General features: G+C 40.0%; 2 protein-coding genes across 3 annotated transcripts in view; both read left to right on the top strand.

The window, feature by feature from the left end:
* The window catches only part of LOC130559876 (disks large-associated protein 2-like), a 127,036-nt gene extending 126,093 nt beyond the window's left edge, over positions 1 to 943 (top strand). The window contains exon 10 of the mRNA XM_057343186.1: positions 90 to 943. Within this exon, the coding sequence (XP_057199169.1) occupies positions 90 to 229 (140 nt within the window). The 3' untranslated portion in view covers positions 230 to 943. The remainder of the gene's footprint in view (positions 1 to 89) is intronic.
* Positions 944 to 4,044: 3,101 nt separating this feature from the next.
* LOC130559877 (disks large-associated protein 2-like) overlaps positions 4,045 to 22,089 on the top strand; it is a 29,813-nt gene continuing 11,768 nt past the window's right edge. Inside the window, exons 1-6 of one of the 2 annotated variants that reach the window (XM_057343188.1) lie at positions 4,045 to 4,109; positions 5,581 to 5,740; positions 6,667 to 6,886; positions 16,585 to 16,644; positions 18,932 to 19,084; positions 20,107 to 20,345. In XM_057343188.1, coding sequence (XP_057199171.1) covers positions 4,072 to 4,109; positions 5,581 to 5,740; positions 6,667 to 6,886; positions 16,585 to 16,644; positions 18,932 to 19,084; positions 20,107 to 20,345 — 870 coding nt within the window. In that variant the 5' untranslated portion in view covers positions 4,045 to 4,071. Of the gene's footprint in view, positions 4,110 to 5,580; positions 5,741 to 6,666; positions 6,887 to 9,858; positions 16,560 to 16,584; positions 16,645 to 18,931; positions 19,085 to 20,106; positions 20,346 to 22,089 lie in introns of those variants that run through there. The other variant, XM_057343187.1, reaches the window with a different exon arrangement.

Genomic DNA, 22,089 nt, shown 5'->3' with positions numbered 1-22,089 from the left:
CCAAAGTTACAGATTAAATACTTAGCTTTGACTCAGAATGATGTGCATGTGCGGTCGGGCTTCAAGTTTGTGTGTGTGTTTACTTGTAGGAATTCAGTTCCATCTTCCTTCTTCAGGCAGCGTGGACCGTCCTTCCCAACAGCCACCAGGTAAAAACGCACCCTTTTATCATCTATGGCACACAATAGATGTGTTCTGTTCTCAGCAAACAGATTTATTTTCATTATAGCTTTAAATCAGCATATTCATCGAAACCGGATTGTTCTCACAAGGTGACTCATGACATGAATTTCTATGAGAGAAGAACTTAATAGAAAATTTTGCTTTTTTGTGAAAAGTTTGTCAGTAAAGGACAGGACTGTTTCCTTTTTCAAAAACACTGTATGGATTAGAACAATATATTCCTTTCTGTCTGCTTGTTAAAGCTTGCAGGAAATCGACTTCACATATTTTTTTTCTGATGTTGAGTTTTGAATGATCTTTTTTATAATTGTATAAATGGCAGAGCATCTCGTCTGACTGCCATGTATTTAAATGTGTTGACAGTCCCTCCTGTTCTGATTTTCTGACCTCTTTCACCTCCTTGTGCACAGGCTGTGGCAGCCTCCATCCCTTTTTCACTTCTTTCAGTATTTTTCAATACAACGATTGAAAGGCACCACATACAGCCATTTTTACACTGCACAGTTTCTAAATCTTGTTTCTTTTGTGCAGTCAACAGAAAACAAGATGCGTGCTAAGTGCCATGGCAACAGCAAAACAACTGTTATACATCATTACGTTTACTCAAAAACCAAATCCCAAAACTTTTAAAGTTGTTATTTTACGGCCTTGCAAGTGTTAATGTTTGTGAATGAAATGCAAATCTAGTTTTGGACCAGAGCATCACAGTTTCCTTTCTCTCTCTCTCTCTCTCTCTCTCTCTCTCTCTCTCTCTCTCTCTCTCTCTCTCTCTCTCTCTCTCTCTCTCTCTNATTGAACACAAACTGTTTATTTACAGTTACTTGATCAACGTTTAGGTCCGTGTATAACACATGATTTATAATAATAAAGTAGTGAAATAACAAAGTTTTCAGTTTCTTAAAAAATGAATCCATCTATTTATGTTTTGTTATAAGTAAACATAACTATTCTAGAATTTAAGAATGTAATATTATGAGTTCATTTTGATAATGCCAAAAAGGGATAGGTTGCCATATTTTTGTTGCTTTTTTCAAGTGCAGTGTGTTTAAGGGACAGTTCACCCAAAAATAAAAATAAAAATTTCATCATTTACTCACCCTCGAGTTGTTCCACATTTGTATTCATTTCTTTGTTCAGATGAACACAGAGAAAGATATTTGGATAAATGCTTGTAACCAAACAGTTCTTGGCCACCATTGACAACCATAGTAGAAAAAATGACAATGGTAGTCAAAAGTGCCCCAGAACTGTTTGCTTTCCTACATTCTTCAAAATATCTTTTGTTGTGTTCAACAGAACCAAGAAATTTCAAAGAAGTGTTCCTACTTTGGTAGTCAATTGTGGCCAAGAACAAGCATTCTTCCTAATATCTTTCTCTGTGTTCATCAGAACAAAAAGATTTTGGGTGAACTGTTCCTTTAAGTAGCTAAAGCTACAAAGAGTGTTGAAAAAATCCATCTTGTTTACTTATTTGTGCTGGAGATTTTGTTGTTGAATCCTAAAGAAATGTAATCTTTACCAAAGAAAACAACTAAACATCTACATCTGTGATATTGAGTCTTCTGTGATATTGACAAAAGAAAGTGACCTTTAAAACCGGTAGGAACTGATTTTTAAAGACAAAATTAATTAGCAAAGTTGCCCGTCACGCACCTATTACCCCACACCATGCAAGCTGCATTCTGATTGAGAACAGTATCTCTCTCCACAGATTATTGTATTTATACATTTCATTTATAGGCACCTTTCATGGCACTCAAGGACACCGTACATCAATAATATCAGAGCATCATACAATCAATCAAAACCAACACTACCCGCCTACAACTAGAAATAAAAAAAAGCTTGGCTAAATAAGTTTTAAGTCTGGATTTAAAAACCATGAGACTTTGACTATTACGAATGTCCACCGGTAGTGAGTTCCAAAGGTACAGAGCAGAATAACCAAAGGCACGAGAACCCCTTGGAGGTTGTCCGAGTGCGTGGAAGGACAAGAGTGAGTGCAGAAGCAGATCGTAAAGTACGAGAAGGAGTCTTTAAACAGAGGAGATCAAACAAGTATGATGGTGCCTGATTGTGAAGTGCCTTGTAAGTTAAAAGCAAAACTTTAAAATGGATACGCTGTTTGACAGGGAGCCAATGTAGATCTCGCAGCACAGGCGTAATATGCTCAAAAGTAGGAGTCCGTGTTATGACCCGAGCAGCTGCATTCTGTACAAGCTGGAGTTTGTACAAAGCTTTAGAAGGGAGTCCATATAATAAGGAATTAGAGAAATCGATTCGTGATGTAACAAGAGCGTGCACCAGAGTCACATATTTTACACGTTCAAAATATCATTTTAGGATTTCAAATCAAAGGTTAGTTTTTAGCTGTGTTTAGTAATTTTTTCTCTCCAGATCAAGTAATTGAATGTAGAAGGGAAATCACTGTGTTGGGTCACCCGTCTGTCAAGCAAAATCTTGGCAGACTTGAGAAAACAAGCTTTAGATTTAAAAAGGCCATCTGATGAGCTCCGAAACACATGTGCGGGATGATGTCGGAGGCCAAAATCTGCTCAAATCTGCTCTTTCAAAAGCTGCTTTAATGCATGCTAAAACATTTCTGACTGCCCTCTCTAATGGGCCATTTGTTCGATGGCTGATACGCCGAAGACATGGGCGAGGAATTTAGTAAGCATTTATACGCGCTGACAGTGTTGTTTATTTGCACGTGCCGGTGCATTGTTTTATGGCGCCTGGTTCGCTGTGGGCATTATGCAAATTAGGTAACAGGGCCATGCAACAGGACCCGGTCTGCAGTGACAACATATCAGAGCACGATAAGCTTTGAAAGTGATGATGATCTTTCAAGACAGCCTCATTTATCCATCCACTGTAATAGAGAGCTGAAATTAACAGAGAATACAAGACTAGGAGCCAGCAGTAGCTCCTCAAAATGATGAGACAAACTGACCTTTTAAGCAGCTCATCTCCAATCATTGTGATTAAAAACCGTAGGTTTGCCGAGGCTCGGTGCAAAAAAGCAGTGTGGACCACCCACAAGCTGGAACGGAGTCAGTACCAGGACAATAAGAGCAGCCCACTCGTAGCATGCTTTGGATGCTCTCGGTGTGTTTGTAACGGTCTTGCATTTTGCTCAGTCTAATGGGAGCATTGATAGAAGTTCATTTAAATATCACTTTTGTCTATGTGTTGGCACAAATAATTCACCAGACCCCCACATTTTCCTGCAGTGTTTTAAAAAGGTTCAACTTAATACAAGATGCAACTCTAATGATTCTCCCTGCAGAGATGTGATGAACATCTAATTCTGAACATCTGCCGTATGCAGTTTAACTGTGGAGCTTCGGAGTCTGCTGTAATCTACAGGAATATTTCCCACAGCAGCGGTGAAGGACACACGCAGTGCAAACCGAGGGAGACACAATGGCCGCATTGATTTTTTTACAGCTCGGAGCTCGAGAATCTCCAACAGCGGCGTCAGATTTGTTCCTTCGTCCTCTTAAACGTGCTGTGACTTTATCAGCAAACACTCTAAGCGTGTTTCCTTCACCGTTTGTCAAATTAGAATGCACTTTACTTTCGTCTCGGCAGGAATGTCACCATGATCCACCTTCTTAAGAACGAGTGTGTTTGTACACAGTTCCTCAGATGTCTGTTCAGAATTGAAATGAATTAAGAGTTGGGGAGACTAGCTGCTGTGAAGTTTGTGTGAGAAAAAACGGGATATTGGAGAACGGATGCTGTATACGAGAGAATGAACTTAAATAACTTCACCTTAACTGAGATTCCATTTAATTCCATGTTTCGGTCTGTTACTGTAAGATGTGTCTCACACCTCTTCTGTTTGTTTACAGCTCATACCGTTTGGACAAGTCAAGCCGGGACATGGTCAAATACCTCACCAATTTAACTGCAGATTTAAGGTAAAGAAAGACACGCTTAGCTGTTTAAAGCCTTTGAGGGTAGTGTAGACTTTTGAGGACAACTCAAAACACATGTCATGTTATTGCTGTAATGTTGGAGGTATTTAGGTCTTATTTTACATTTGAAAACATTTATGCATTGTGTACTGACAAAATGTAAGTGCACTGTAAGTTGCTTTGGTAGCCACCAAATGCATAAATGTAAATGTTTTTTTAATATAGTTAAAGGGATAGTTTACCCCAAAACAAAAATTCTGTCATTATTTATTCACCCTTATTGTCGTATAAAGCCTGTATTTGAGTTTTTATGATGTGAAACACAAAAGAATATATTTTGAGAAATGTCTCAATGATTTACAATGGTAGTCAATGGAGACCAGTGTTGTTTGGTTACCAACGGCCTTCAAAAAATCTTTTTTTGTGTCCTGCAGAACAAAGTCATATAGGTTTATAATGCCACGAGGGTGAGTAATTGATCAAAGGATTTTCATTTTCCTATGAACTATCCCTTTAATATATACTATATATAGTATTCAATCAATATAGTTTAACAATCAACTTTCGCTGAACATTTCCTCATAAAAGCTTTTTTTGCTAAGATTCAGGCTGTGTCTTGAAATCTGTACGAAGAAGTCCTTGTACTTTCTCTTTCTCTGGTTCTTTTCCTCTTTTCGACACTGTCTTTCTCTTTTGGAGAGCCTGTATTTGTAGGTTTTCTCAGGCCTAAGTCAGTATTGAGCAAACAGAGCTCATTAAGTAGCCTCGAATTTGCATTTTGCTTTATTTTCCCGCATTGATTGGATGCTTCAGCAGAGTGGCCAATCGAAATGCCAGTTTTCGATTCTGTTGATGAATCAGGACAAACCCACAAAAAAGAGGGCTGTTAAAGAACTGCCCTGAATGATGTGCAAAATGTTCAATGTTATTATTACAAGGCTCTCTGGAATACGTGATTCTGATTAGTCAGTTGTGACATTCCTCTTATCTGGGTACTGCAAATCATTTTGACAGATGCAGTTTAATACTCATAATAAACATAAATATGCTATTTGAATTTTTATTTTATTGCTGCTGTCCCTCTGAAACCTTGTATCTCCATATTTCATGATTGTTATTTTTGCTATAAATCATTATTGGTCACCCTATATGTATGTCACTGGGTTTTGCAAATATCTAACATTCGAGGTTTTGGAAGGACAACAATGATATATTATATTATATTATATTATATTATATTTTATTTATAGTAGGAACCAAATTACACATTTGTGTTGTTCATCTTGTCTTGGCTTAAAGCTGCTAGGAAACTCAATAAATCAATATTTATTTTTCAATAATTTACTTATGTGGCAAGTAGCCATATAATAAGCACGATAGAATGGATAGATTTACTTTTCCTTTTTCTTGTTTCTTTTCACCCTTTCTTTGTCTGTCTTCTTCATCTGCTCTGTGTACATCTCATACTGCCTAGTCAAAGTTACCATCTTCAGACCTCTAGGGAAATCCATCCCGGCATCACACTGGAACCGTCTCCCAACTACAGCTCGCCTAAGTTCCGATCCAGGAACCAGAGCTACATGAGAGCGGTCAGCACCCTGAGTCAGGCCAGCTGCGTCAGCCAGGTCAGCCAGGTGAGAGGCTCAGAGCTCAAGGTAATCCAGAGATTTATCCCCTCATCACACTAGAGAAAAATACAATACACACTGAAGATGTAGAGCCATTTAAATCAACACAGTGATTGTGTGTTTCCAAATTGTCAAATTTATCAGCCTGTAACATCGAAATCTCTCTGTTAAAGTGAAGTAATGGGGGTTGTATTGATTTGGCCTGAGGTCTTAAAACATGGTTTTCATTCCCGAACCCCCATTTTACACACTCACGCTCTTTTTCTCTCTCTCTCTCTTTCTGAGCATCATCACTGTGCGGCTGTGGTCATTAGAGAATAATTCCCTTTCATTGGGACACAACAGCAATCTTAGATTTTAGAGATAGCTAAATGGGAATCTGAAGGGGAGATAGCATCCTATCAGTGTTCAGCTCAACTAGACTGTTATCGGTTCATCACTGAGGTGCTTATCTCAGATTTATTGAATGATCCAAAGGTATTGCTGAGAAATGGTTGAGGAACTCGAAGGAAATGTGTCCCGGCTGCTCAGACGTTTTGCTGTTTTATCCACAGAGGTTTATCTGTGACCAATCTGTGATTTTTTATCTTACATACAGTCACGTTTAGATAAGATAAATTGCACAGGGGAAGGAGGATAAACAGCAAAAAAGGCAAGACAATGGAGAAAAGTAGCCAGAGTTGAAAGGAATAGAGAGTGGTTAAAAACAAGGGAGGCTAGGGCTGGGTAATATATCAAATATTGACATACTGAATATTGCAATCATTTTAATACGCATTAATTTGGCTATTAAAACTGCTATCATAAGCCTTACCGAACTTCATGTCTCGGAGGCACGACAGCATTAGACAGAGATTTTTTAATAGCATTTTTAATATACACTACTGTCCAATCCTAGTTGACATGTCTTCGTATTGTTGTTCTGGTTGTAGGTGAGTGAGACAGAGGTGAACGGGCAGTTTGAATCAGTGTGTGAATCTGTATTCAGCGAGGTGGAGTCTCAGGCCATGGATGCTTTGGACTTGCCGGGCTGCTTCAGGACACGCAGCCACAGTTATCTGAGAGCCATCCAAGCGGGATTCTCGCAGGACGACGAGTGTGTTCCCTCCATGACATCATCCACAGTTACCTCCACCATCAGGTCCACCACAGGTAAGTGGGCTGGCCTTGTGAAATATAGCCCCCTTGCACACCTGTCTGTCTTGGCTTGCGTCTGTCTCTGGGTAGAAGTGATTTGACCTGCAGTACCCTTTAGTCTGATAGGCCACATATACACTTAAGCTGAAAACAGGCTTAAGGCTTAAAGCGATAGTTCACCCAAAAATGAAAATTCTGTTATCATTTACTCGCCCTCTTGTCATTTCAAACTTGTATGACTTGCTTTCTTCTGCAGAACACAAAAGAAGGTATTTTGAAAAATGCTGATGGAGGAACAGCGGCGGTACCCATTCACTTCTATTCTATGGTGGGGATGTAACAATACAAAAAGGGATTTGACACAAAACCAATGCAAGTCAATGGGTACCGCCGGTTTTCGGTTACCGACAATCTTTGAACTATCCCTTTAAGTGTAGTCCCAGGTTAAAATGCATGCACAGTTAAAATATATCAGTGCCATTGTTTTGTCTTAAGACGCACACCAGTAATGTTTTTTCTAAGGCACGTTTATAAAAGTATATAAACTATCCTAGTTAACTAAAGCTTACTCCTGACTTGTGAAACCATCCCATAGTGTTTGTTCCAGTACACAGAGTTCAGATTTTAACTGTTTAATTTAAATACAGGTTCATTAAAAATTGGTGGATGTTCAATCATCTCTGGACGCTATTATGTCTTCTATCAAAACCGTATGTCAGCTTCGCAGTTTTAGGTCACATAGACAGAACTAGAATTGAGGGGATTGTGTATGTGGCCTATTGACTAGTTATAATCTAATAGCCACAAGGCTTGAGGGCATACCTATGTCGATTTAAATAACTGAAGTGAATGTAGACTTTAAAACTGACAATGGCTATTTTTGTGATATGATAAGAAAATGTAGTTTATAATTGAGTGTTTAGCTGAGTGATTAAATCAGTTTACAGCTTGCAAGAAACTAAAGATTTTACATGAGAGCATTGTTACTGCGCCTTCTGATAGAGTAACTGAGCAAACAACATTCAGAATTCATAAAACAGAATTACTGTACAACTGAGGACAGCCGATTACTTCTGAACGAATGCATCATATTACATGTGGCATGGCATGCTTGCATGTAAACTGCTTACAGCAGAGTGATTGTATTTTCGTGTATGCCCTCATAACCCAGAGGTAAGTGCTGGTGTGCCTCAGAGCATAAGAATATGAACCCTATTGAATTCCAACCCCAAATATTGTGGCAAAATATAGAATGGTGAATAGTGAAACATCCAATTTGTTTATATTTTGTCCGAATTAGGATATGATCTTTATTCTTCCACTGTGTTTTTCTCTTAAGATTCTCAAGTTGGTTCTCTATTTTCTGTCTCAGTTGACTCTTGGCTAACAGACAGGGAGAGGGTGTGAAGCAATGATGGAGTCGTAAGGTGGTGTGTATTCCGATCCCAAAACGTTTCCCAGTCGGATGATTGTCATTCCGTGGACCTTCTGTTTCTCAATTTCGCACATCTTTTAGTCTCTGCATCTCTCTTTCTCTCAAACGGGTGTTTAGCTGTTTTCAAACACACATCAGTTTTGGGTTCTCTCTCCCACAGGGTCCTCAGCTGAAGCCGTGCTTGAGTGTTTGAGTTTTGAGTGTTTAAGGGTCAGTGGTGAAATGAGAGCATCAGAGCCAAACACCCGGGACACCTGTGGGATTTAAGGGCAGGAATCAGGGTTGTGGACAGCAGAAGATCTTTATTGTAGATAGAGGTTTTACTGTAAATATGCTCTGGCATGTTTACACTGCCTTCTCACTAAAATACGCTTGCAGCATATTTGGTCACAAGCAATATTGGCTTTCATACAAAGGACGTCTCTTTGAAAACACTTTATGTTGAGACTTATTTAACAAAATCCATTTTAGTAAGTCTCGTGTCTTGTGCAAATCTAAAAATAGGAATTTTGATGGAAAATAATTCAGTCACTGATCACAAAAGTTGCATGTGTAAAACTATTGCTTAGGTGCAGGCCCACATGGAGTCAGCTTCACAAAACGCCTGTTATTTGCAAGGTTTATGTATCACCTGTGCCTTGCATGTTATGTTTATTTAACATTTTGGTTAATGTGATTGTGTTTTAAATGAATTAGAATGCACTCTATTTACACTGTACCATGTTTTTCCCAAATATCTGCTAAAAAAAATCAGCAGATTCCATCTGGGCCTGACAATGAGATCATTTTTTGTTCGAATTTGGCTGTTGTGTGCCGAGGTACCGGTTAAAGACAATGATTTCCCCAGTGAAGACCTGGTCAGCGATGGGTCAGAGTGGACCTCTCATGTTCAATAGGGTTCATACCTGCTTTGCTGAGACACACACACAAAGAGACTGAAAGCTTCGCTCGCAGTTGCCTTCTGTCAAGGCACAAAGCACAGATCTGATGATGCTCTTTGAGGTACTGTTGTTATTATGCCCTGCAGGTGTCCTCAGACTTCTCTGTTTTGTGCTTTGAGAGATGATTATGCAAATAAAGGATGGAGTGAGAAGGCAGAGTAATATCAGAGAAAAAAAAAGCTGTGAGTCAAAATGGGATCCGTTTGTTAGCGTGAACACGATAACTTAAAATAACCAACTCCTGTCACCTAAAGCACAGGGAGCAGAGATTGTTTTTGTTGCATACCGAGCAAATCTCAAAACAATTTGTACAATTTTACAAAGCCCCTCAATATAAGCATACGTTATGGGCTCTGCTCTGAATCCTGTACCTATACTGTAAATAATTAATTCCCGTATCCCCTCAGCTTGATTTTGTTATGATTTTCATTTGACTTGTGTAATATTATACTGAATTCACACGAACGGAAGTGTAACCTTGAAACTTATTTTGGCTCACATACAGTATGTTTGGTTGATTTCTAAATGGAAATGGAAATCCCCACAAATCCCCAGCTAGTCCCACCACTGGGCACATTATATACATTGGCATTTTTATATTTTTCTTCCAGAGGGAAATGATTTGCTGGAGGGCACTGGTTTGCTTAATGAGGACAATTTACCCAGCGAGAGGCCAGATTTAACCTCCATGGCCCATGGGGATACGGGCCTCTGTGAGAGACAAGATGAATCCAGCACCCTTTATGGCAATATCTCCCCTGCCACGACGCCTTCATTACCCCCGCTGAAAACAAGTGCGCCCATCAGGCCACGGCCTGTTCAGTCAAGTGTCCAAGAGACAGCGGATCTGGCACTGGCAATCAGCCTGCAGTGGAGGGAAGATGTGTCAGCCATGCGGAAGGAGTTAGCCGAGCTCAGGAAGGATCTGTGTACAGAGCTCAGAGCCTTCAACAGGAACTTTTCCACCTTTACACAACATTACAGCACCTGGTCACCTAGCTGTGTGAGGGAAACCCAGACAGCTGCTCCTCAAGTGTCCGTTAGCACCCAAGCAGGAAGCAAAACCCTGGTGAGACAGAATACAGCGGATGCAGCCGTGAACTGCCCCTCCCCGGTAGACACTAATGTTTTGTCCATGACTCCCTCAGAACCCTCAGATAAAAATGTCCTGCAGGTCTCAACCTCTGCACCATTTTTCCAGACTGACCCAAACTTTAATTTAGCAGAAATGGATGATCCTACTTTTGCTAACCTTACACCTCCAGATCCTATTGATGTGGCTTTGCTATGTTGGCCTGAAATAGATTCAGATTCTTTGACTCCCCCAGATCCCCCAGAACCAGTGCCAGAGGTAGAACCATATTGCTTTACAAAGTCATCCACTCATAAGGCTGTGGAGTCAATTGTGTTAGATTTTACAAATGTGGAACTGGTGAACCTGGCCAGTTTGCAATGGCCTAAACTGGATCCAGAAAATGTAAGCCCTCCACCTCAAGAATATCTTGATAAGACCACCCTGCATCAGCTTTCGCAAGATTCTCCTGTTGAAGGTCGACAAGGGCCATCACCTTTGGAGCTTGGCAGCACAACGTCCCAGGAAGTTCAAGAATCAATCCAGCCATTGGTTCAAAGTACAGATGAAGAACCCATTGACTTAAACATACAAGACTTTACAGCACTGGAATTGGAATCAGTTATCCTGAGTCCATTGACCCCAGATTCAATGAATGTTAGTGAATTGAAATGGCCAAGTTTAGAATCTCTAGACCTCAATGTTTCTGGCTCTCAAAGCCCAAGTAGATCAATAGATCTAGCTCTGCCAAACCCGCCAACCCCAGAAACGGTCTATGAATATTCCTGTGAGTATATATTTCAAGAACCACCCCTTCCGGAATTACTGGACACCATTTATCTGCAGCCAGCTACTCCAGAACCGGAGTCCAGAAGTGAGTCTGACATATCAAATCCAACAAGCCCTGAACCTTATGCACATGAACTAGATACTCAAGCTCTTGTTTTGTGGTCCAAAAAAGAAACATTCATGATCTGTGCTGAAGAATCTGAACCTACTGAAGGTGGTGCCACAAGCTTCCCAGAATCCCTCTCTGAAGAGCAAGATACCCAATATTCAGATTCTCCTGACCCAATGATAAATTTCCCCCTCCAATCAGACACTGTGGACTCAGCTCCCCTGGAGTCTGAATCTCTCTTCTGTGCAATTCTCTGCTCAGTTGAGTCAGATACTTTCGATCCAGAAGCCACTAACCTTGGTGTGCCGACGTCACAGGAAACAGAGCTAAGTCCGCCGGGACTTGCTACCATTGACCCAGCAACTGTGCACCCATTTAATTTATCCCTGTTGGAGCTCCAGGCAGCTTTAGACGTATCTAAAAGTGAAACAAGCGATAATGGGTCACCGAAGGGAACAGCGGCCATAAGAAGCCCCTCTCGTTCGCCATCATGTAGGGATTTCCTATGGATTCGGTGGCAGCGAAGAGCACGCGGGAGGCAACCCATGTCGCGGAGTGCCAGTATGGAAATTTACCACAAGAAGTTCTCAAATAACTCAGAGATGTCTTACATGTCACTGTCACTCTGAGCTCTTAAAAAAGTATGTGAAGCTACAGTAGACGGGGTGTGCAATAGAAAATCATAGAGAATAGAACACAAGACTGTTATGGTTATGTAGCAAGATGTTTACAGGTGAGTGTGTAAGAGAGAGAAAGTAGCAGCAAGTGTGGAAAGGATAGATAAGTGGGGGCTATGGCCCCACATTAGTATACTTCAGACATTCAGCACCTTTTTACACTGCACAATTGTGAGTGACCTTGAACTTAAACGCCTTCACCAGGGACACTCTCTCTGACACTCCGGCATTACAAAGACTAAATTTTAGTAAATACTGTGATTGTTTACTGGCAGAGAACTAAGACTTCCAGGAAAGATACTCTCTCCACTAAACTTTAAACTCTACCGAGATAACTGTAAAAATTGTCTATATGAGTTGGTCGTGGATCAACCAGAAATTTTATGGTTTTGGAGTACCTGGGTCATGCTCTGTGAGGTGAGCAAGATGGAGTTTGAATTGAATGTTGGCCAAAGACTACCTTATATCACTGCATATTGCTTGGATCAATTTTATGGGTTTTGATCATCTTTTTCTCTGAATGTAATGTAATGGTTGTTTCTCTGGTGTGTGTGAATAATGGAATCCTTTATTCTAGTTTACTCAGTGTCTTCAGAGCCAAAGTGGTACACTGTACATGTAAATGTGAAGGAAGATTTAGTGCTGTGCAGTTTACACATGAAGCGACTGCTGTGTTTACCCCTTTTTTGTTTAGATCTGGTGAGAACTGAGAGTCTTGAAAAGTTTTCAAGTTTTTTAGGGGGGGAGCATTTTAATATGTGGAGATACACTAAGTATTAAAATTGAAAAATTACTTAAGATTACCTACAGGTTTGATTCACAGTTAGTCTGAATTAGATTGAATTAGGGATGTGGCAGTATACTAGTATTGACCATAAACGTGATTAATGATATTGTGTTAATCCAGCACATAGGATAATATTGCAATCTATCGCCAGTATCTGGTTGACACTCCAACAAAGTAGGTTGTAGTAATCCACCCATTTTGCCTCAATTCAAATATTGAGCGTGATTTATAGCCAAAAAGAGACCCTAAATAAATGCATTTGCCTAAAAGTATTATTTTTTAATGTCATAGATATCGCGATAATACAATATCGCTATTGTGAATTCTTCCTGCTACAATGATCATGTTGTGAAAATCTGATAGTGTGACATCCCTAGTTTGAATGATAATTGTATTATTGCTGGGGTTTAATTAACATAATATTTATAAATTTTATTTGAATATGGGAATGGAATGTTAGCTTTAAACAGGCCCACAAAAATGGATATGAGTAAGAAATGTAAGACCTGTGGTGAAAAAGATGCCCATTGAGGTGACTGGCCGGCTGGTTTGTACAGTAAGGGGTTACCTTTTAAATGCAAAATTTACATATCATACTAATCCACACCTTAATATAAATTAGATAGACAATACAATGTATTCTTAATACCCACGTACAATATAATCCCCATTGAGTCACTGTATTACTGTAAATGTACAACCTATTGTATCCTGTGATTTCTCCTGCAAATAATATTATAAACAAACGTAACTCTCATCTGGAGACATACATTATAGCACACATACATCTGGCATTTGATGTCAGCATTTACATCTGCAAGACATTTTTTTATTGTTTGCTCATCTACAATACATCTCTGAGACGTCTGCTGTCAGATGTCATATAGACATCTAGAAGATCTCTGTAAGATGTTTATGTATGTAAAACTGCTATTTCTGAGATGTTTATCAGATGTTTTTACACAGCAGATGTTTTCCAGATCTTTAGCAGACATCATTACAGATGTACCTGTGCTGTCTGGTACTACAAAGGATAAAAGTTTTTTGGCATGGTAACTGACGCTATTTATGTCAAATTAGCAGTTTGTATTATTATCAGTCATTATGTGTGATCATACATCTGAGGGACTATCAGGGTGCTAACGTAAACAAGTTGACTATTTCTAACAGTAAAGATTTGGTTTGTATAGACAAATGCAACAGAATTCCTTGAATCTGACAATCAGAGGAATTGCTGGAAAGAGTTTGTTTAATCTATATGGTCGAGTCATAACGGGCTAAACTGAGGGGTTCTTGAAGTAGCTGATGTAGTTGAGGACATTTGAGGGGTTTATTGTATTGTTAGTGGGGAATGTATTATTTTATTAAACAATTGTAGCTTATGTACAGTATCTGGTTCTAGTTGAATTGGATTGGGCATATTTAACATTGTGGACTTTTTGGTTAGCCAGCAAGCCAACTGACAAACAATTAGCCTACAGTGAGTTTTGAGAATGGCTCTGCAAACATTAGATATATTTAAGCCTTTAAAAACTTTAATCACAAATGTGTGTGTTGCCCTGCTCAAACCTGAATTAAACATAATATCATGTCTCAAACTGTAAATAATGTATCCAGTGTTACAAATGGAAACCTTGGCCAATTCTCATTTTGCATACTACTAACATGTATGTAAAGTATGTACATTAAGTATAAAGAAAGCATTAATATTAAGACACAGCATATGTCTTTCTTTAGACATCATAGAATCATAGCAAATGACGATCACAATCTTTCTGTGTGTAGCGCAAGGGGTTGTGGCATATATTACCCCAAAATGCACGAATACTTCAGAAATCCACTGTTCAAAGTATGCCATTTAGACACCATTGACATGCTACTTTCCAGGATAAATTCCAAATGAATCATCCGCTCAAATGCTATAGATGAATAGTTTGTGAATTGGGATTCAGTCGTACGCTGCGTCCGAAATCGCATAATGTGACAGTACGTACTGAATTTAAATAAGTACCTACCTATCGGCCGTTAAAACAGTACGTTCTATATAGTATGAGTGGGTGAAGTATGAATACATTTCGGACATAGTGCGTCCCCAATGTTTTATGGTCATGTGACCCGTGTGCTCTTTGACCTATGACGTTTTAACAACAACCTATACGTGAGCGTTTATAAAAACATAATTTAGTCACGAGAAATGAATTTATTACATTAAAAACGGACATCCGCCTTAAAGTTTTCAGCTATATTTATTTGATTTACTTTTGAAATTTGACTGTTGCTCAGCTCCCGTGGCATCATGGGATAGAAAAGTGTCCATCCGATCCACACTCACGAATCTCGGCGGAAGTAGTAGACTATCCGGGTATTTCTCGCCTACTGTTTTTTGTATACAGAGGTTTCGGGCGTACTATTTATGACTCATACTCATTTTCGCTTACTATGTAGTATGGAAGTAGGCGATTTCGGACGCAACAATTGTTTAGACTGAGGTCTTCCTTCTTCATCCATAATGGAGATCTCAGGCCTTATTTTACAGCATTCTCCACACGTTGCCCTCTGCTGGGCTGGGGAGCTATTTTTTGAGTAATAAAAGTGGGTTTTACTTACAGTAAGTGTCTAGAATGGACCCACAGGTGCTTAAAGTGCAGGACAAAGACTGTAGCAAACAGAAAACAACAAACACACACACACACACCTTAAGATGCTCATCGGTCAGTTATTGTCAATCATTTCAGTGGGCAGGAAATATCTGACAGAGCCTTATGAGTAATTTCAGTATAGTGAATGTAGTGTTCCTTTGGGGGGGCGGGGTTTCCTGGTACTGCACATTTCATTGGCTGCTTGTTCGTCGTGTGCCTTGTCGGGCTCATAAAAGTGGGCATTTTATTTAACCACCCAGCCTCTATATTGTTGTGCCACTGTGACTCCTGATAATGTTTTTTTGTTTTTTTTTCGCAAAATTTTGGAATGAAAGCACTTTGACTGTAAAAATATTTCAGATATCCACAGAAATCTGAAGCCTGAAAAACTATGTGAAATTGAGCCTCTTTATCGCTGTGTATCTTCACTTTTGTCAGCTGAGATCATCTAATACGTTGGTAGTCATGATGATCTGTAACTAAGTGAATGTTAAATAATTTCTTGAACTAATAAAACAAGAACTTTTACATCAGAACGTTAACTGTTTTTTAGACCGTAACATGGTGTTCACTATACGGCTGTAGGTGTGAACATTTTAAATCTATTTGATAATGAATCTGTACAGTGTGGCGTCTATTTTTTCTCCTTTTTTTCTTCTTTTTTTCTTCTTTTTTTGTCTTTGTCTCACATACTCTACACACATAAACCCTTTTTCTGAACAAGTATTCTGTAATACAGACCTTTACAGGTCTATAGCTATTCTATAGCTGAGGAAATTTCCACGTTGTGCAAAATTAGATACAGTAGACAGTAGGGTTATTGCAAATAATCCAGTGTGACATTGAACAAGAACACGAACAGAAGTCACACTAAACTGGGTGCAGTTTGGCCATTATAATTGTATTTCTAAAATTGTTACCCCTCTCATTTTCAGGGCTCCTGGCGTGAGAGGTTTAGTTAAGGTTGTAATGATGAAGAATCTGTCTGATTCAGTGTTCTAAGTAAATATTATAAGTATGTACAGGTTCTGTGCTATTGTACATGGTCTTCATACACAGTGGAATAATTATTTCTAGATTCATTTAAAAGGATGATCACTTTTCATCAGGTATTTCTATATTACTTGCTCATTTATTACATTTTTTACTGTAAAAAAGCTTTTTTGGAGTAAAACCCAAAGTTACAGATTAAATACTTAGCTTTGACTCAGAATGATGTGCATGTGCGGTCGGGCTTCAAGTTTGTGTGTGTGTTTACTTGTAGGAATTCAGTTCCATCTTCCTTCTTCAGGCAGCGTGGACCGTCCTTCCCAACAGCCACCAGGTAAAAACGCACCCTTTTATCATCTATGGCACACAATAGATGTGTTCTGTTCTCAGCAAACAGATTTATTTTCATTATAGCTTTAAATCAGCATATTCATCGAAACCGGATTGTTCTCACAAGGTGACTCATGACATGAATTTCTATGAGAGAAGAACTTAATAGAAAATTTTGCTTTTTTGTGAAAAGTTTGTCAGTAAAGGACAGGACTGTTTCCTTTTTCAAAAACACTGTATGGATTAGAACAATATATTCCTTTCTGTCTGCTTGTTAAAGCTTGCAGGAAATCGACTTCACATATTTTTTATCTGATGTTGAGTTTTGAATGATCTTTTTTATAATTGTATAAATGGCAGAGCATCTCAACTGACTGCCATGTATTTAAATGTGTTGACAGTCCCTCCTGTTCTGATTTTCTGACCTCTTTCACCTCCTTGTGCACAGGCTGTGGCAGCCTCCATCCCTTTTTCACTTCTTTCAGTATTTTTCAATACAACGATTGAAAGGCACCACATACAGCCATTTTTACACTGCACAGTTTCTAAATCTTGTTTCTTTTCCTGTCAGCCCGGGGGGCCGAGATACCGACTGCTGCTATAGGCTGGGAGCACGTACCCGCAGATGACACCCGTGATTCTCTACGGGGCCCGGGCCCGGGGCCTCCACAGGTCAGAAAATGGCTAATAACCTCTGTAACCAAGCAACGCAAATTCCGCCAATATACGTTTATGAAGTGTGTGTATTTCCCGACGCCGGGCTGTGCGCAGAGTGTGTATGTTGTGAATGCAAAGGCGAAATCGGGTTAGTCTGTGTGGTGCGACAGCAGCATGTGGCCAAGTTTCCGTGTTCCCTTCTCCGCGGATCCCTACTTCGTTCCGTCTTCGGGGTATGTCTGTCTCCGCCTGCGTCTCATCTCGTTCTGCCTCTCTCCGTCTGTCTTCTTCATCTGCGGTCTTCCTGTCTCTCTGTCTGTGTCTCTCTGTCTGTGTCTCTCTGTCTGTGTCTCTCTGTCTGTGTCTGTCTCTGTCTGTGTCTCTCTGTCTCTGTCTCTCTGTCTGTGTCTGTCTCTTTCTCTCTGTCTGTGTCTGTGTCTCTCTGTCTCTGTCTGTGTCTCTCTGTCTCTGTCTGTGTCTGTCTCTCTGTCTCTGTCTCTCTGTCTGTGTCTGTCTCTTTCTCTCTGTCTGTGTCTGTCTCTGTCTGTGTCTCTCTGTCTCTGTCTCTCTGTCTGTGTCTCTCTGTCTGTGTCTGTCTCTGTCTGTGTCTCTCTGTCTCTGTCTCTCTGTCTGTGTCTGTCTCTTTCTCTCTGTCTGTGTCTGTGTCTCTCTGTCTCTGTCTCTGTCTGTGTCTCTCTGTCTCTGTCTGTGTCTCTCTGTCTCTGTCTGTGTCTCTCTGTCTCTGTCTGTGTCTGTGTCTCTCTGTCTGTGTCTCTGTCTGTGTCTCTCTGTCTCTGTCTGTGTCTGTGTCTCTGTCTGTGTCTCTCTGTCTCTGTCTGTGTCTCTCTGTCTCTGTCTCAGTCTGTGTCTCTCTATCTGTCTGTGTCTCTCTGTCTCTGTCTGTGTCTCTCTGTCTCTGTCTGTGTCTCTCTGTCTGTGTCTCTGTCTGTGTCTCTCTGTCTCTGTCTGTGTCTCTGTCTGTGTCTCTCTGTCTCTGTCTCTGTCTCAGTCTGTGTCTCTCTATCTGTCTGTGTTTCTCTGTCTCTGTCTGTGTCTCTCTGTCTCTGTCTGTGTCTCTGTCTCTCTGTCTGTGTCTCTCTGTCTGTGTCTCTGTCTCTCTGTCTGTCTCTCTCTCTCTCTCTCTCTCTCTCTCTCTCTCTCTCTCTCTCTCTCTCTCTCTCTCTCTCTCTCTCTCTCTCTCTCTCTCTCTCTCTCTCTCTCTCTCTCTCTCTCTCTCTCTCTCTCTCTCTCTCTCTCTCTCTCTCTCTCTCTCAGTCTCTGTCTCTGTCTCTCTCTCTCTCTCTCTCTCTCTCTCTCTCTCTCTCTCTCTCTCTCTCATGAGTTATGAGTCCCTGTTGCATTATTTGTTTGGCTATAACATCTATTTTTGTACCAGTGCTGAATCACTCTGCTCATTCACTCTTTCGGTCTCTGTCCTTCAATCTATCTCTGTCTCCCACTCCATCTTTTCTCTTTTCATCTCCATGTTCTGAGTTCACAAGTAAATATTAATTTTTGGCAATGGGATGTGTGTGGCACCCCATTCTAAATAGGGGTTGTTTGTAAAATTCAGTTAAATTTTTGTTTTCAATAAAAAAGTGTGTTAAACTATCTCCCTTTTTCCTATATGACAGCGGTCACCTACACACCCAGTACACCCACCTACAAGAGGACCCCTCCACCCGTGCCCCCTCGCTCCACTTCTAAACCCCTCATTTCCATCACAGCCCAAAGCAGCACAGAGTCCACCCAGGATGCCTACCACGAGGGACAGCTGGCCAGAGGGGGTCTGTAAAACAAATCGATTTCGTGTCTGTCCCTATCACATTTCTGACTGCTATACTGGGACTTAGAACATAGAGAACAATGTGCATCATTTTTCATGTTTTAATACTGAGCATTAAAGGTATAAAATGATTATTCTTTCATCATTTGCTCACCCTCATGTAATTTCAAACCTGTTTGACTTTCTTTTTTATGCAGAACGCAAAAGAAGATATTTTGAAGAACATTGGTAACCATACAGCATCGGCTCCCATTGACCTCCATTGTATGGACACAAAACCACATTTCTCAAAATATCTTCTTTTGTGTTTCACAGAAGAAAGAGTCATATATAGGTTTTAAACCACATGAGTGTGAATAAATGATGACAGAATTTTTTATTTTTGCGTGAACTATACCTTTAAGGGGGAAATTTGCTAGGATAAAATGGCTCTCGCTGCGAGCGCTGTTCATTTGCATGCATTGTTGTTGTTTTTTCACCTGATGCTCTGATTTATGCAAATGTTGTGGAGGATGCAGTAGACAACGACATACTAGCATACTTTTATTGTGCAGGGTCACTCCCTCACTGTGATGCAGGAGCATGAATCGACTCTTCTCATCTGGACATATGCTTTTTTCTCCATGATTTAAACATCCTTCAATAAATAAACTGGTGCCATGAAAATGTACACAAACGTCTTTTAAATTAATAAATGTTTTTCACTTGGTTTCCTCGGGTAGTAATAGAGGATTGTTAGGCAAAGCAGTTAGCGATGTGTTTTGTAAACAAGACGCAATATAATTAGCTACAATTAGCCTTATTTGCATAGAAAGAAGGCGTGTTTGAGATGACAAGAATAACAGTGACCTGATTCAAATATGGCACAGGTTTATTCTGCTATCTCATGTTTGTTCTTACGGCTAGTGAATAAGAGGTCAACTAATTTCTCCCATTATGTTTTTTTTAATGATTTTTGGCAACTCTGTCTTGTGTTTTACTTCCTCCTCAAAATAACACCGAAGCTTTATATTTGTCCCACAGGCCTCTGGGGTTCTGACGGGTTAAGCCTCAGTTTGGGTCGAGCCCTTTATAACTCCACTGACAGTCTGGACAGCGCCAAGGCTGTCACCATCGCCATGGAAGCGGCTGCCATGGCAATGGCAGGAAATCGACACCCATCCACAGATAGCCACAGCTCAGTAATGACCTGCGATAAAGCTGTGCTGGTTTCCAAGGCCGAAGAGTACCTTAAAACACCCAGGTCCTCGATAGGAATACAGGTAAAGTGCAACAATAGGTTGATCCTAAATGTTTGGCTATAAGTTTATAAAGCATTTGCAGGTTGAGTGTAAATAAAGGGGGCGGGGTTATCTGACTCAAACAAATAACACATGAGTCATATTTTCTGATAGTTGATGCTTAAAGGTGCTGTGTGTATTTTTTAGCGGCATCTAGCGGTGAGGTTGCGAATTACAATCAATCGCTCACTCCACCCCTCCCCCCTTCCTTTCGAAGCAATATGGAGGCCGAGAGAGGATTAATATGTCGTCACGTTTTTCGCTTCTTTCCTGAAAGAGATAGCATATTTACGAAACGCGTTCTGTAGAGAAGTTCGTCTGTTTACGGCTACTGTAGAAACAACATGGCGACATGTCAACAATATTCCATGCAAGGGGACCCGCGCTGTATGTAAATAGAAATAACTCATACTAAGATAAGAGAAACATAACGCTTCATTATGTAAGGTATTTATACACCTCTGAATACAGTTATGTATATTATATAGCATTTTTGTCAATAAATCCTCCCAAAAACTAAACACTGGTCCTTTAAGCTGTCGTCCGTTTACACAGGAAGTTGCATTGGGAATTATTTTCTGTGTGTTTCCCTGTTTCTTGTCTGCCTGTTGAGAGCAAACACAATATTCACAAGTGCACCAGCAAACAGTGCTGAGTAGTGCTAAACACATACACATGCTCCACATGAAAACTCTTCTCGCCTAACCAAAGGAATGTAAGTTATTATAAGAGCCCAAATACAAAATTATATACACACTCACACCTCCGGTCTGTGTTGTTGTACTAAAAATAGCTTTCTGTGAGTCATCGTACCGCAATCCATAAATTAACATTCAACTCAGGCTTCGCTGAATGGGCTCCCCCCTTTCCTTTAGATCTCTCTTTCTCTCTCTTTTGTACACTCTTGCTGTCCTTCCTCTCTTTCCTCTCCCTGTCTGTCTGCCTGCCTGCTGCAAGCGGTTATCTGTCTTTTCTTGTAAATATCTGTGTTGAGATCACATCCTTATAATGTTAATTGGGTTTGCCTCACTCAGCCCTTAGTGAATTTGCTCTGCATTCGTTGCTTGCACTGCCCCCTGGAGGTCATGCATTAGTTAGAAATACACTGTTCAAAAGGCTATATTATACACAATGCTGGCCAAACTGCTGCTTTTTTGTGATCTGCAGTGATGAAAAAACTCACCTCATGTCATTCCAAACCTGCATGATTTTCGGTCTTCTGCGGAACACAAAAGAAGATATTTTGAAGAACGTTTACAACCAAACAACACTAATCCCCAATGACTTTAACTGTATGAACACAAAACCACAGAGACATTTCTCAAAATATCTTCTTCTTCCACTGAAGAAAGTCATGTATTGAACGACATGAATAATGAATAAATTATGAGTTTTTAGTTGTGTCGAACTGTCCGTTTAAATGAATGTATTCTGATCATGTGAATATGGGGTGAAGAACTGTTGTGTTTCTTTTGACAAAGTGTGAGCCAGACATTGTAAAAATTCATGTAATTTATTTGAATGCTTTTTCAAGTTCCAGTATGTGCGGTTAAATTTATAAGCCATATGTTGGTTGACTGACTACCCTGAAGGTTGGAAACAGTGTCATGAGTTTTTACATATTCCCCAGTGTTTTGCACAAATTTTAGAATTTGCTTTAGGGTTAATTTATGGATTTGGGGCTTGTACGCTTTCTTGCCTACCTCTGTATTTTTAGGGGTAGGCC

This window comes from Triplophysa rosa, linkage group LG10 (assembly GCF_024868665.1).
Source record: "Triplophysa rosa linkage group LG10, Trosa_1v2, whole genome shotgun sequence".
Taxonomy (NCBI): domain Eukaryota; kingdom Metazoa; phylum Chordata; class Actinopteri; order Cypriniformes; family Nemacheilidae; genus Triplophysa; species Triplophysa rosa.
This window is presented reverse-complemented; position numbering and strand designations above follow the sequence as displayed.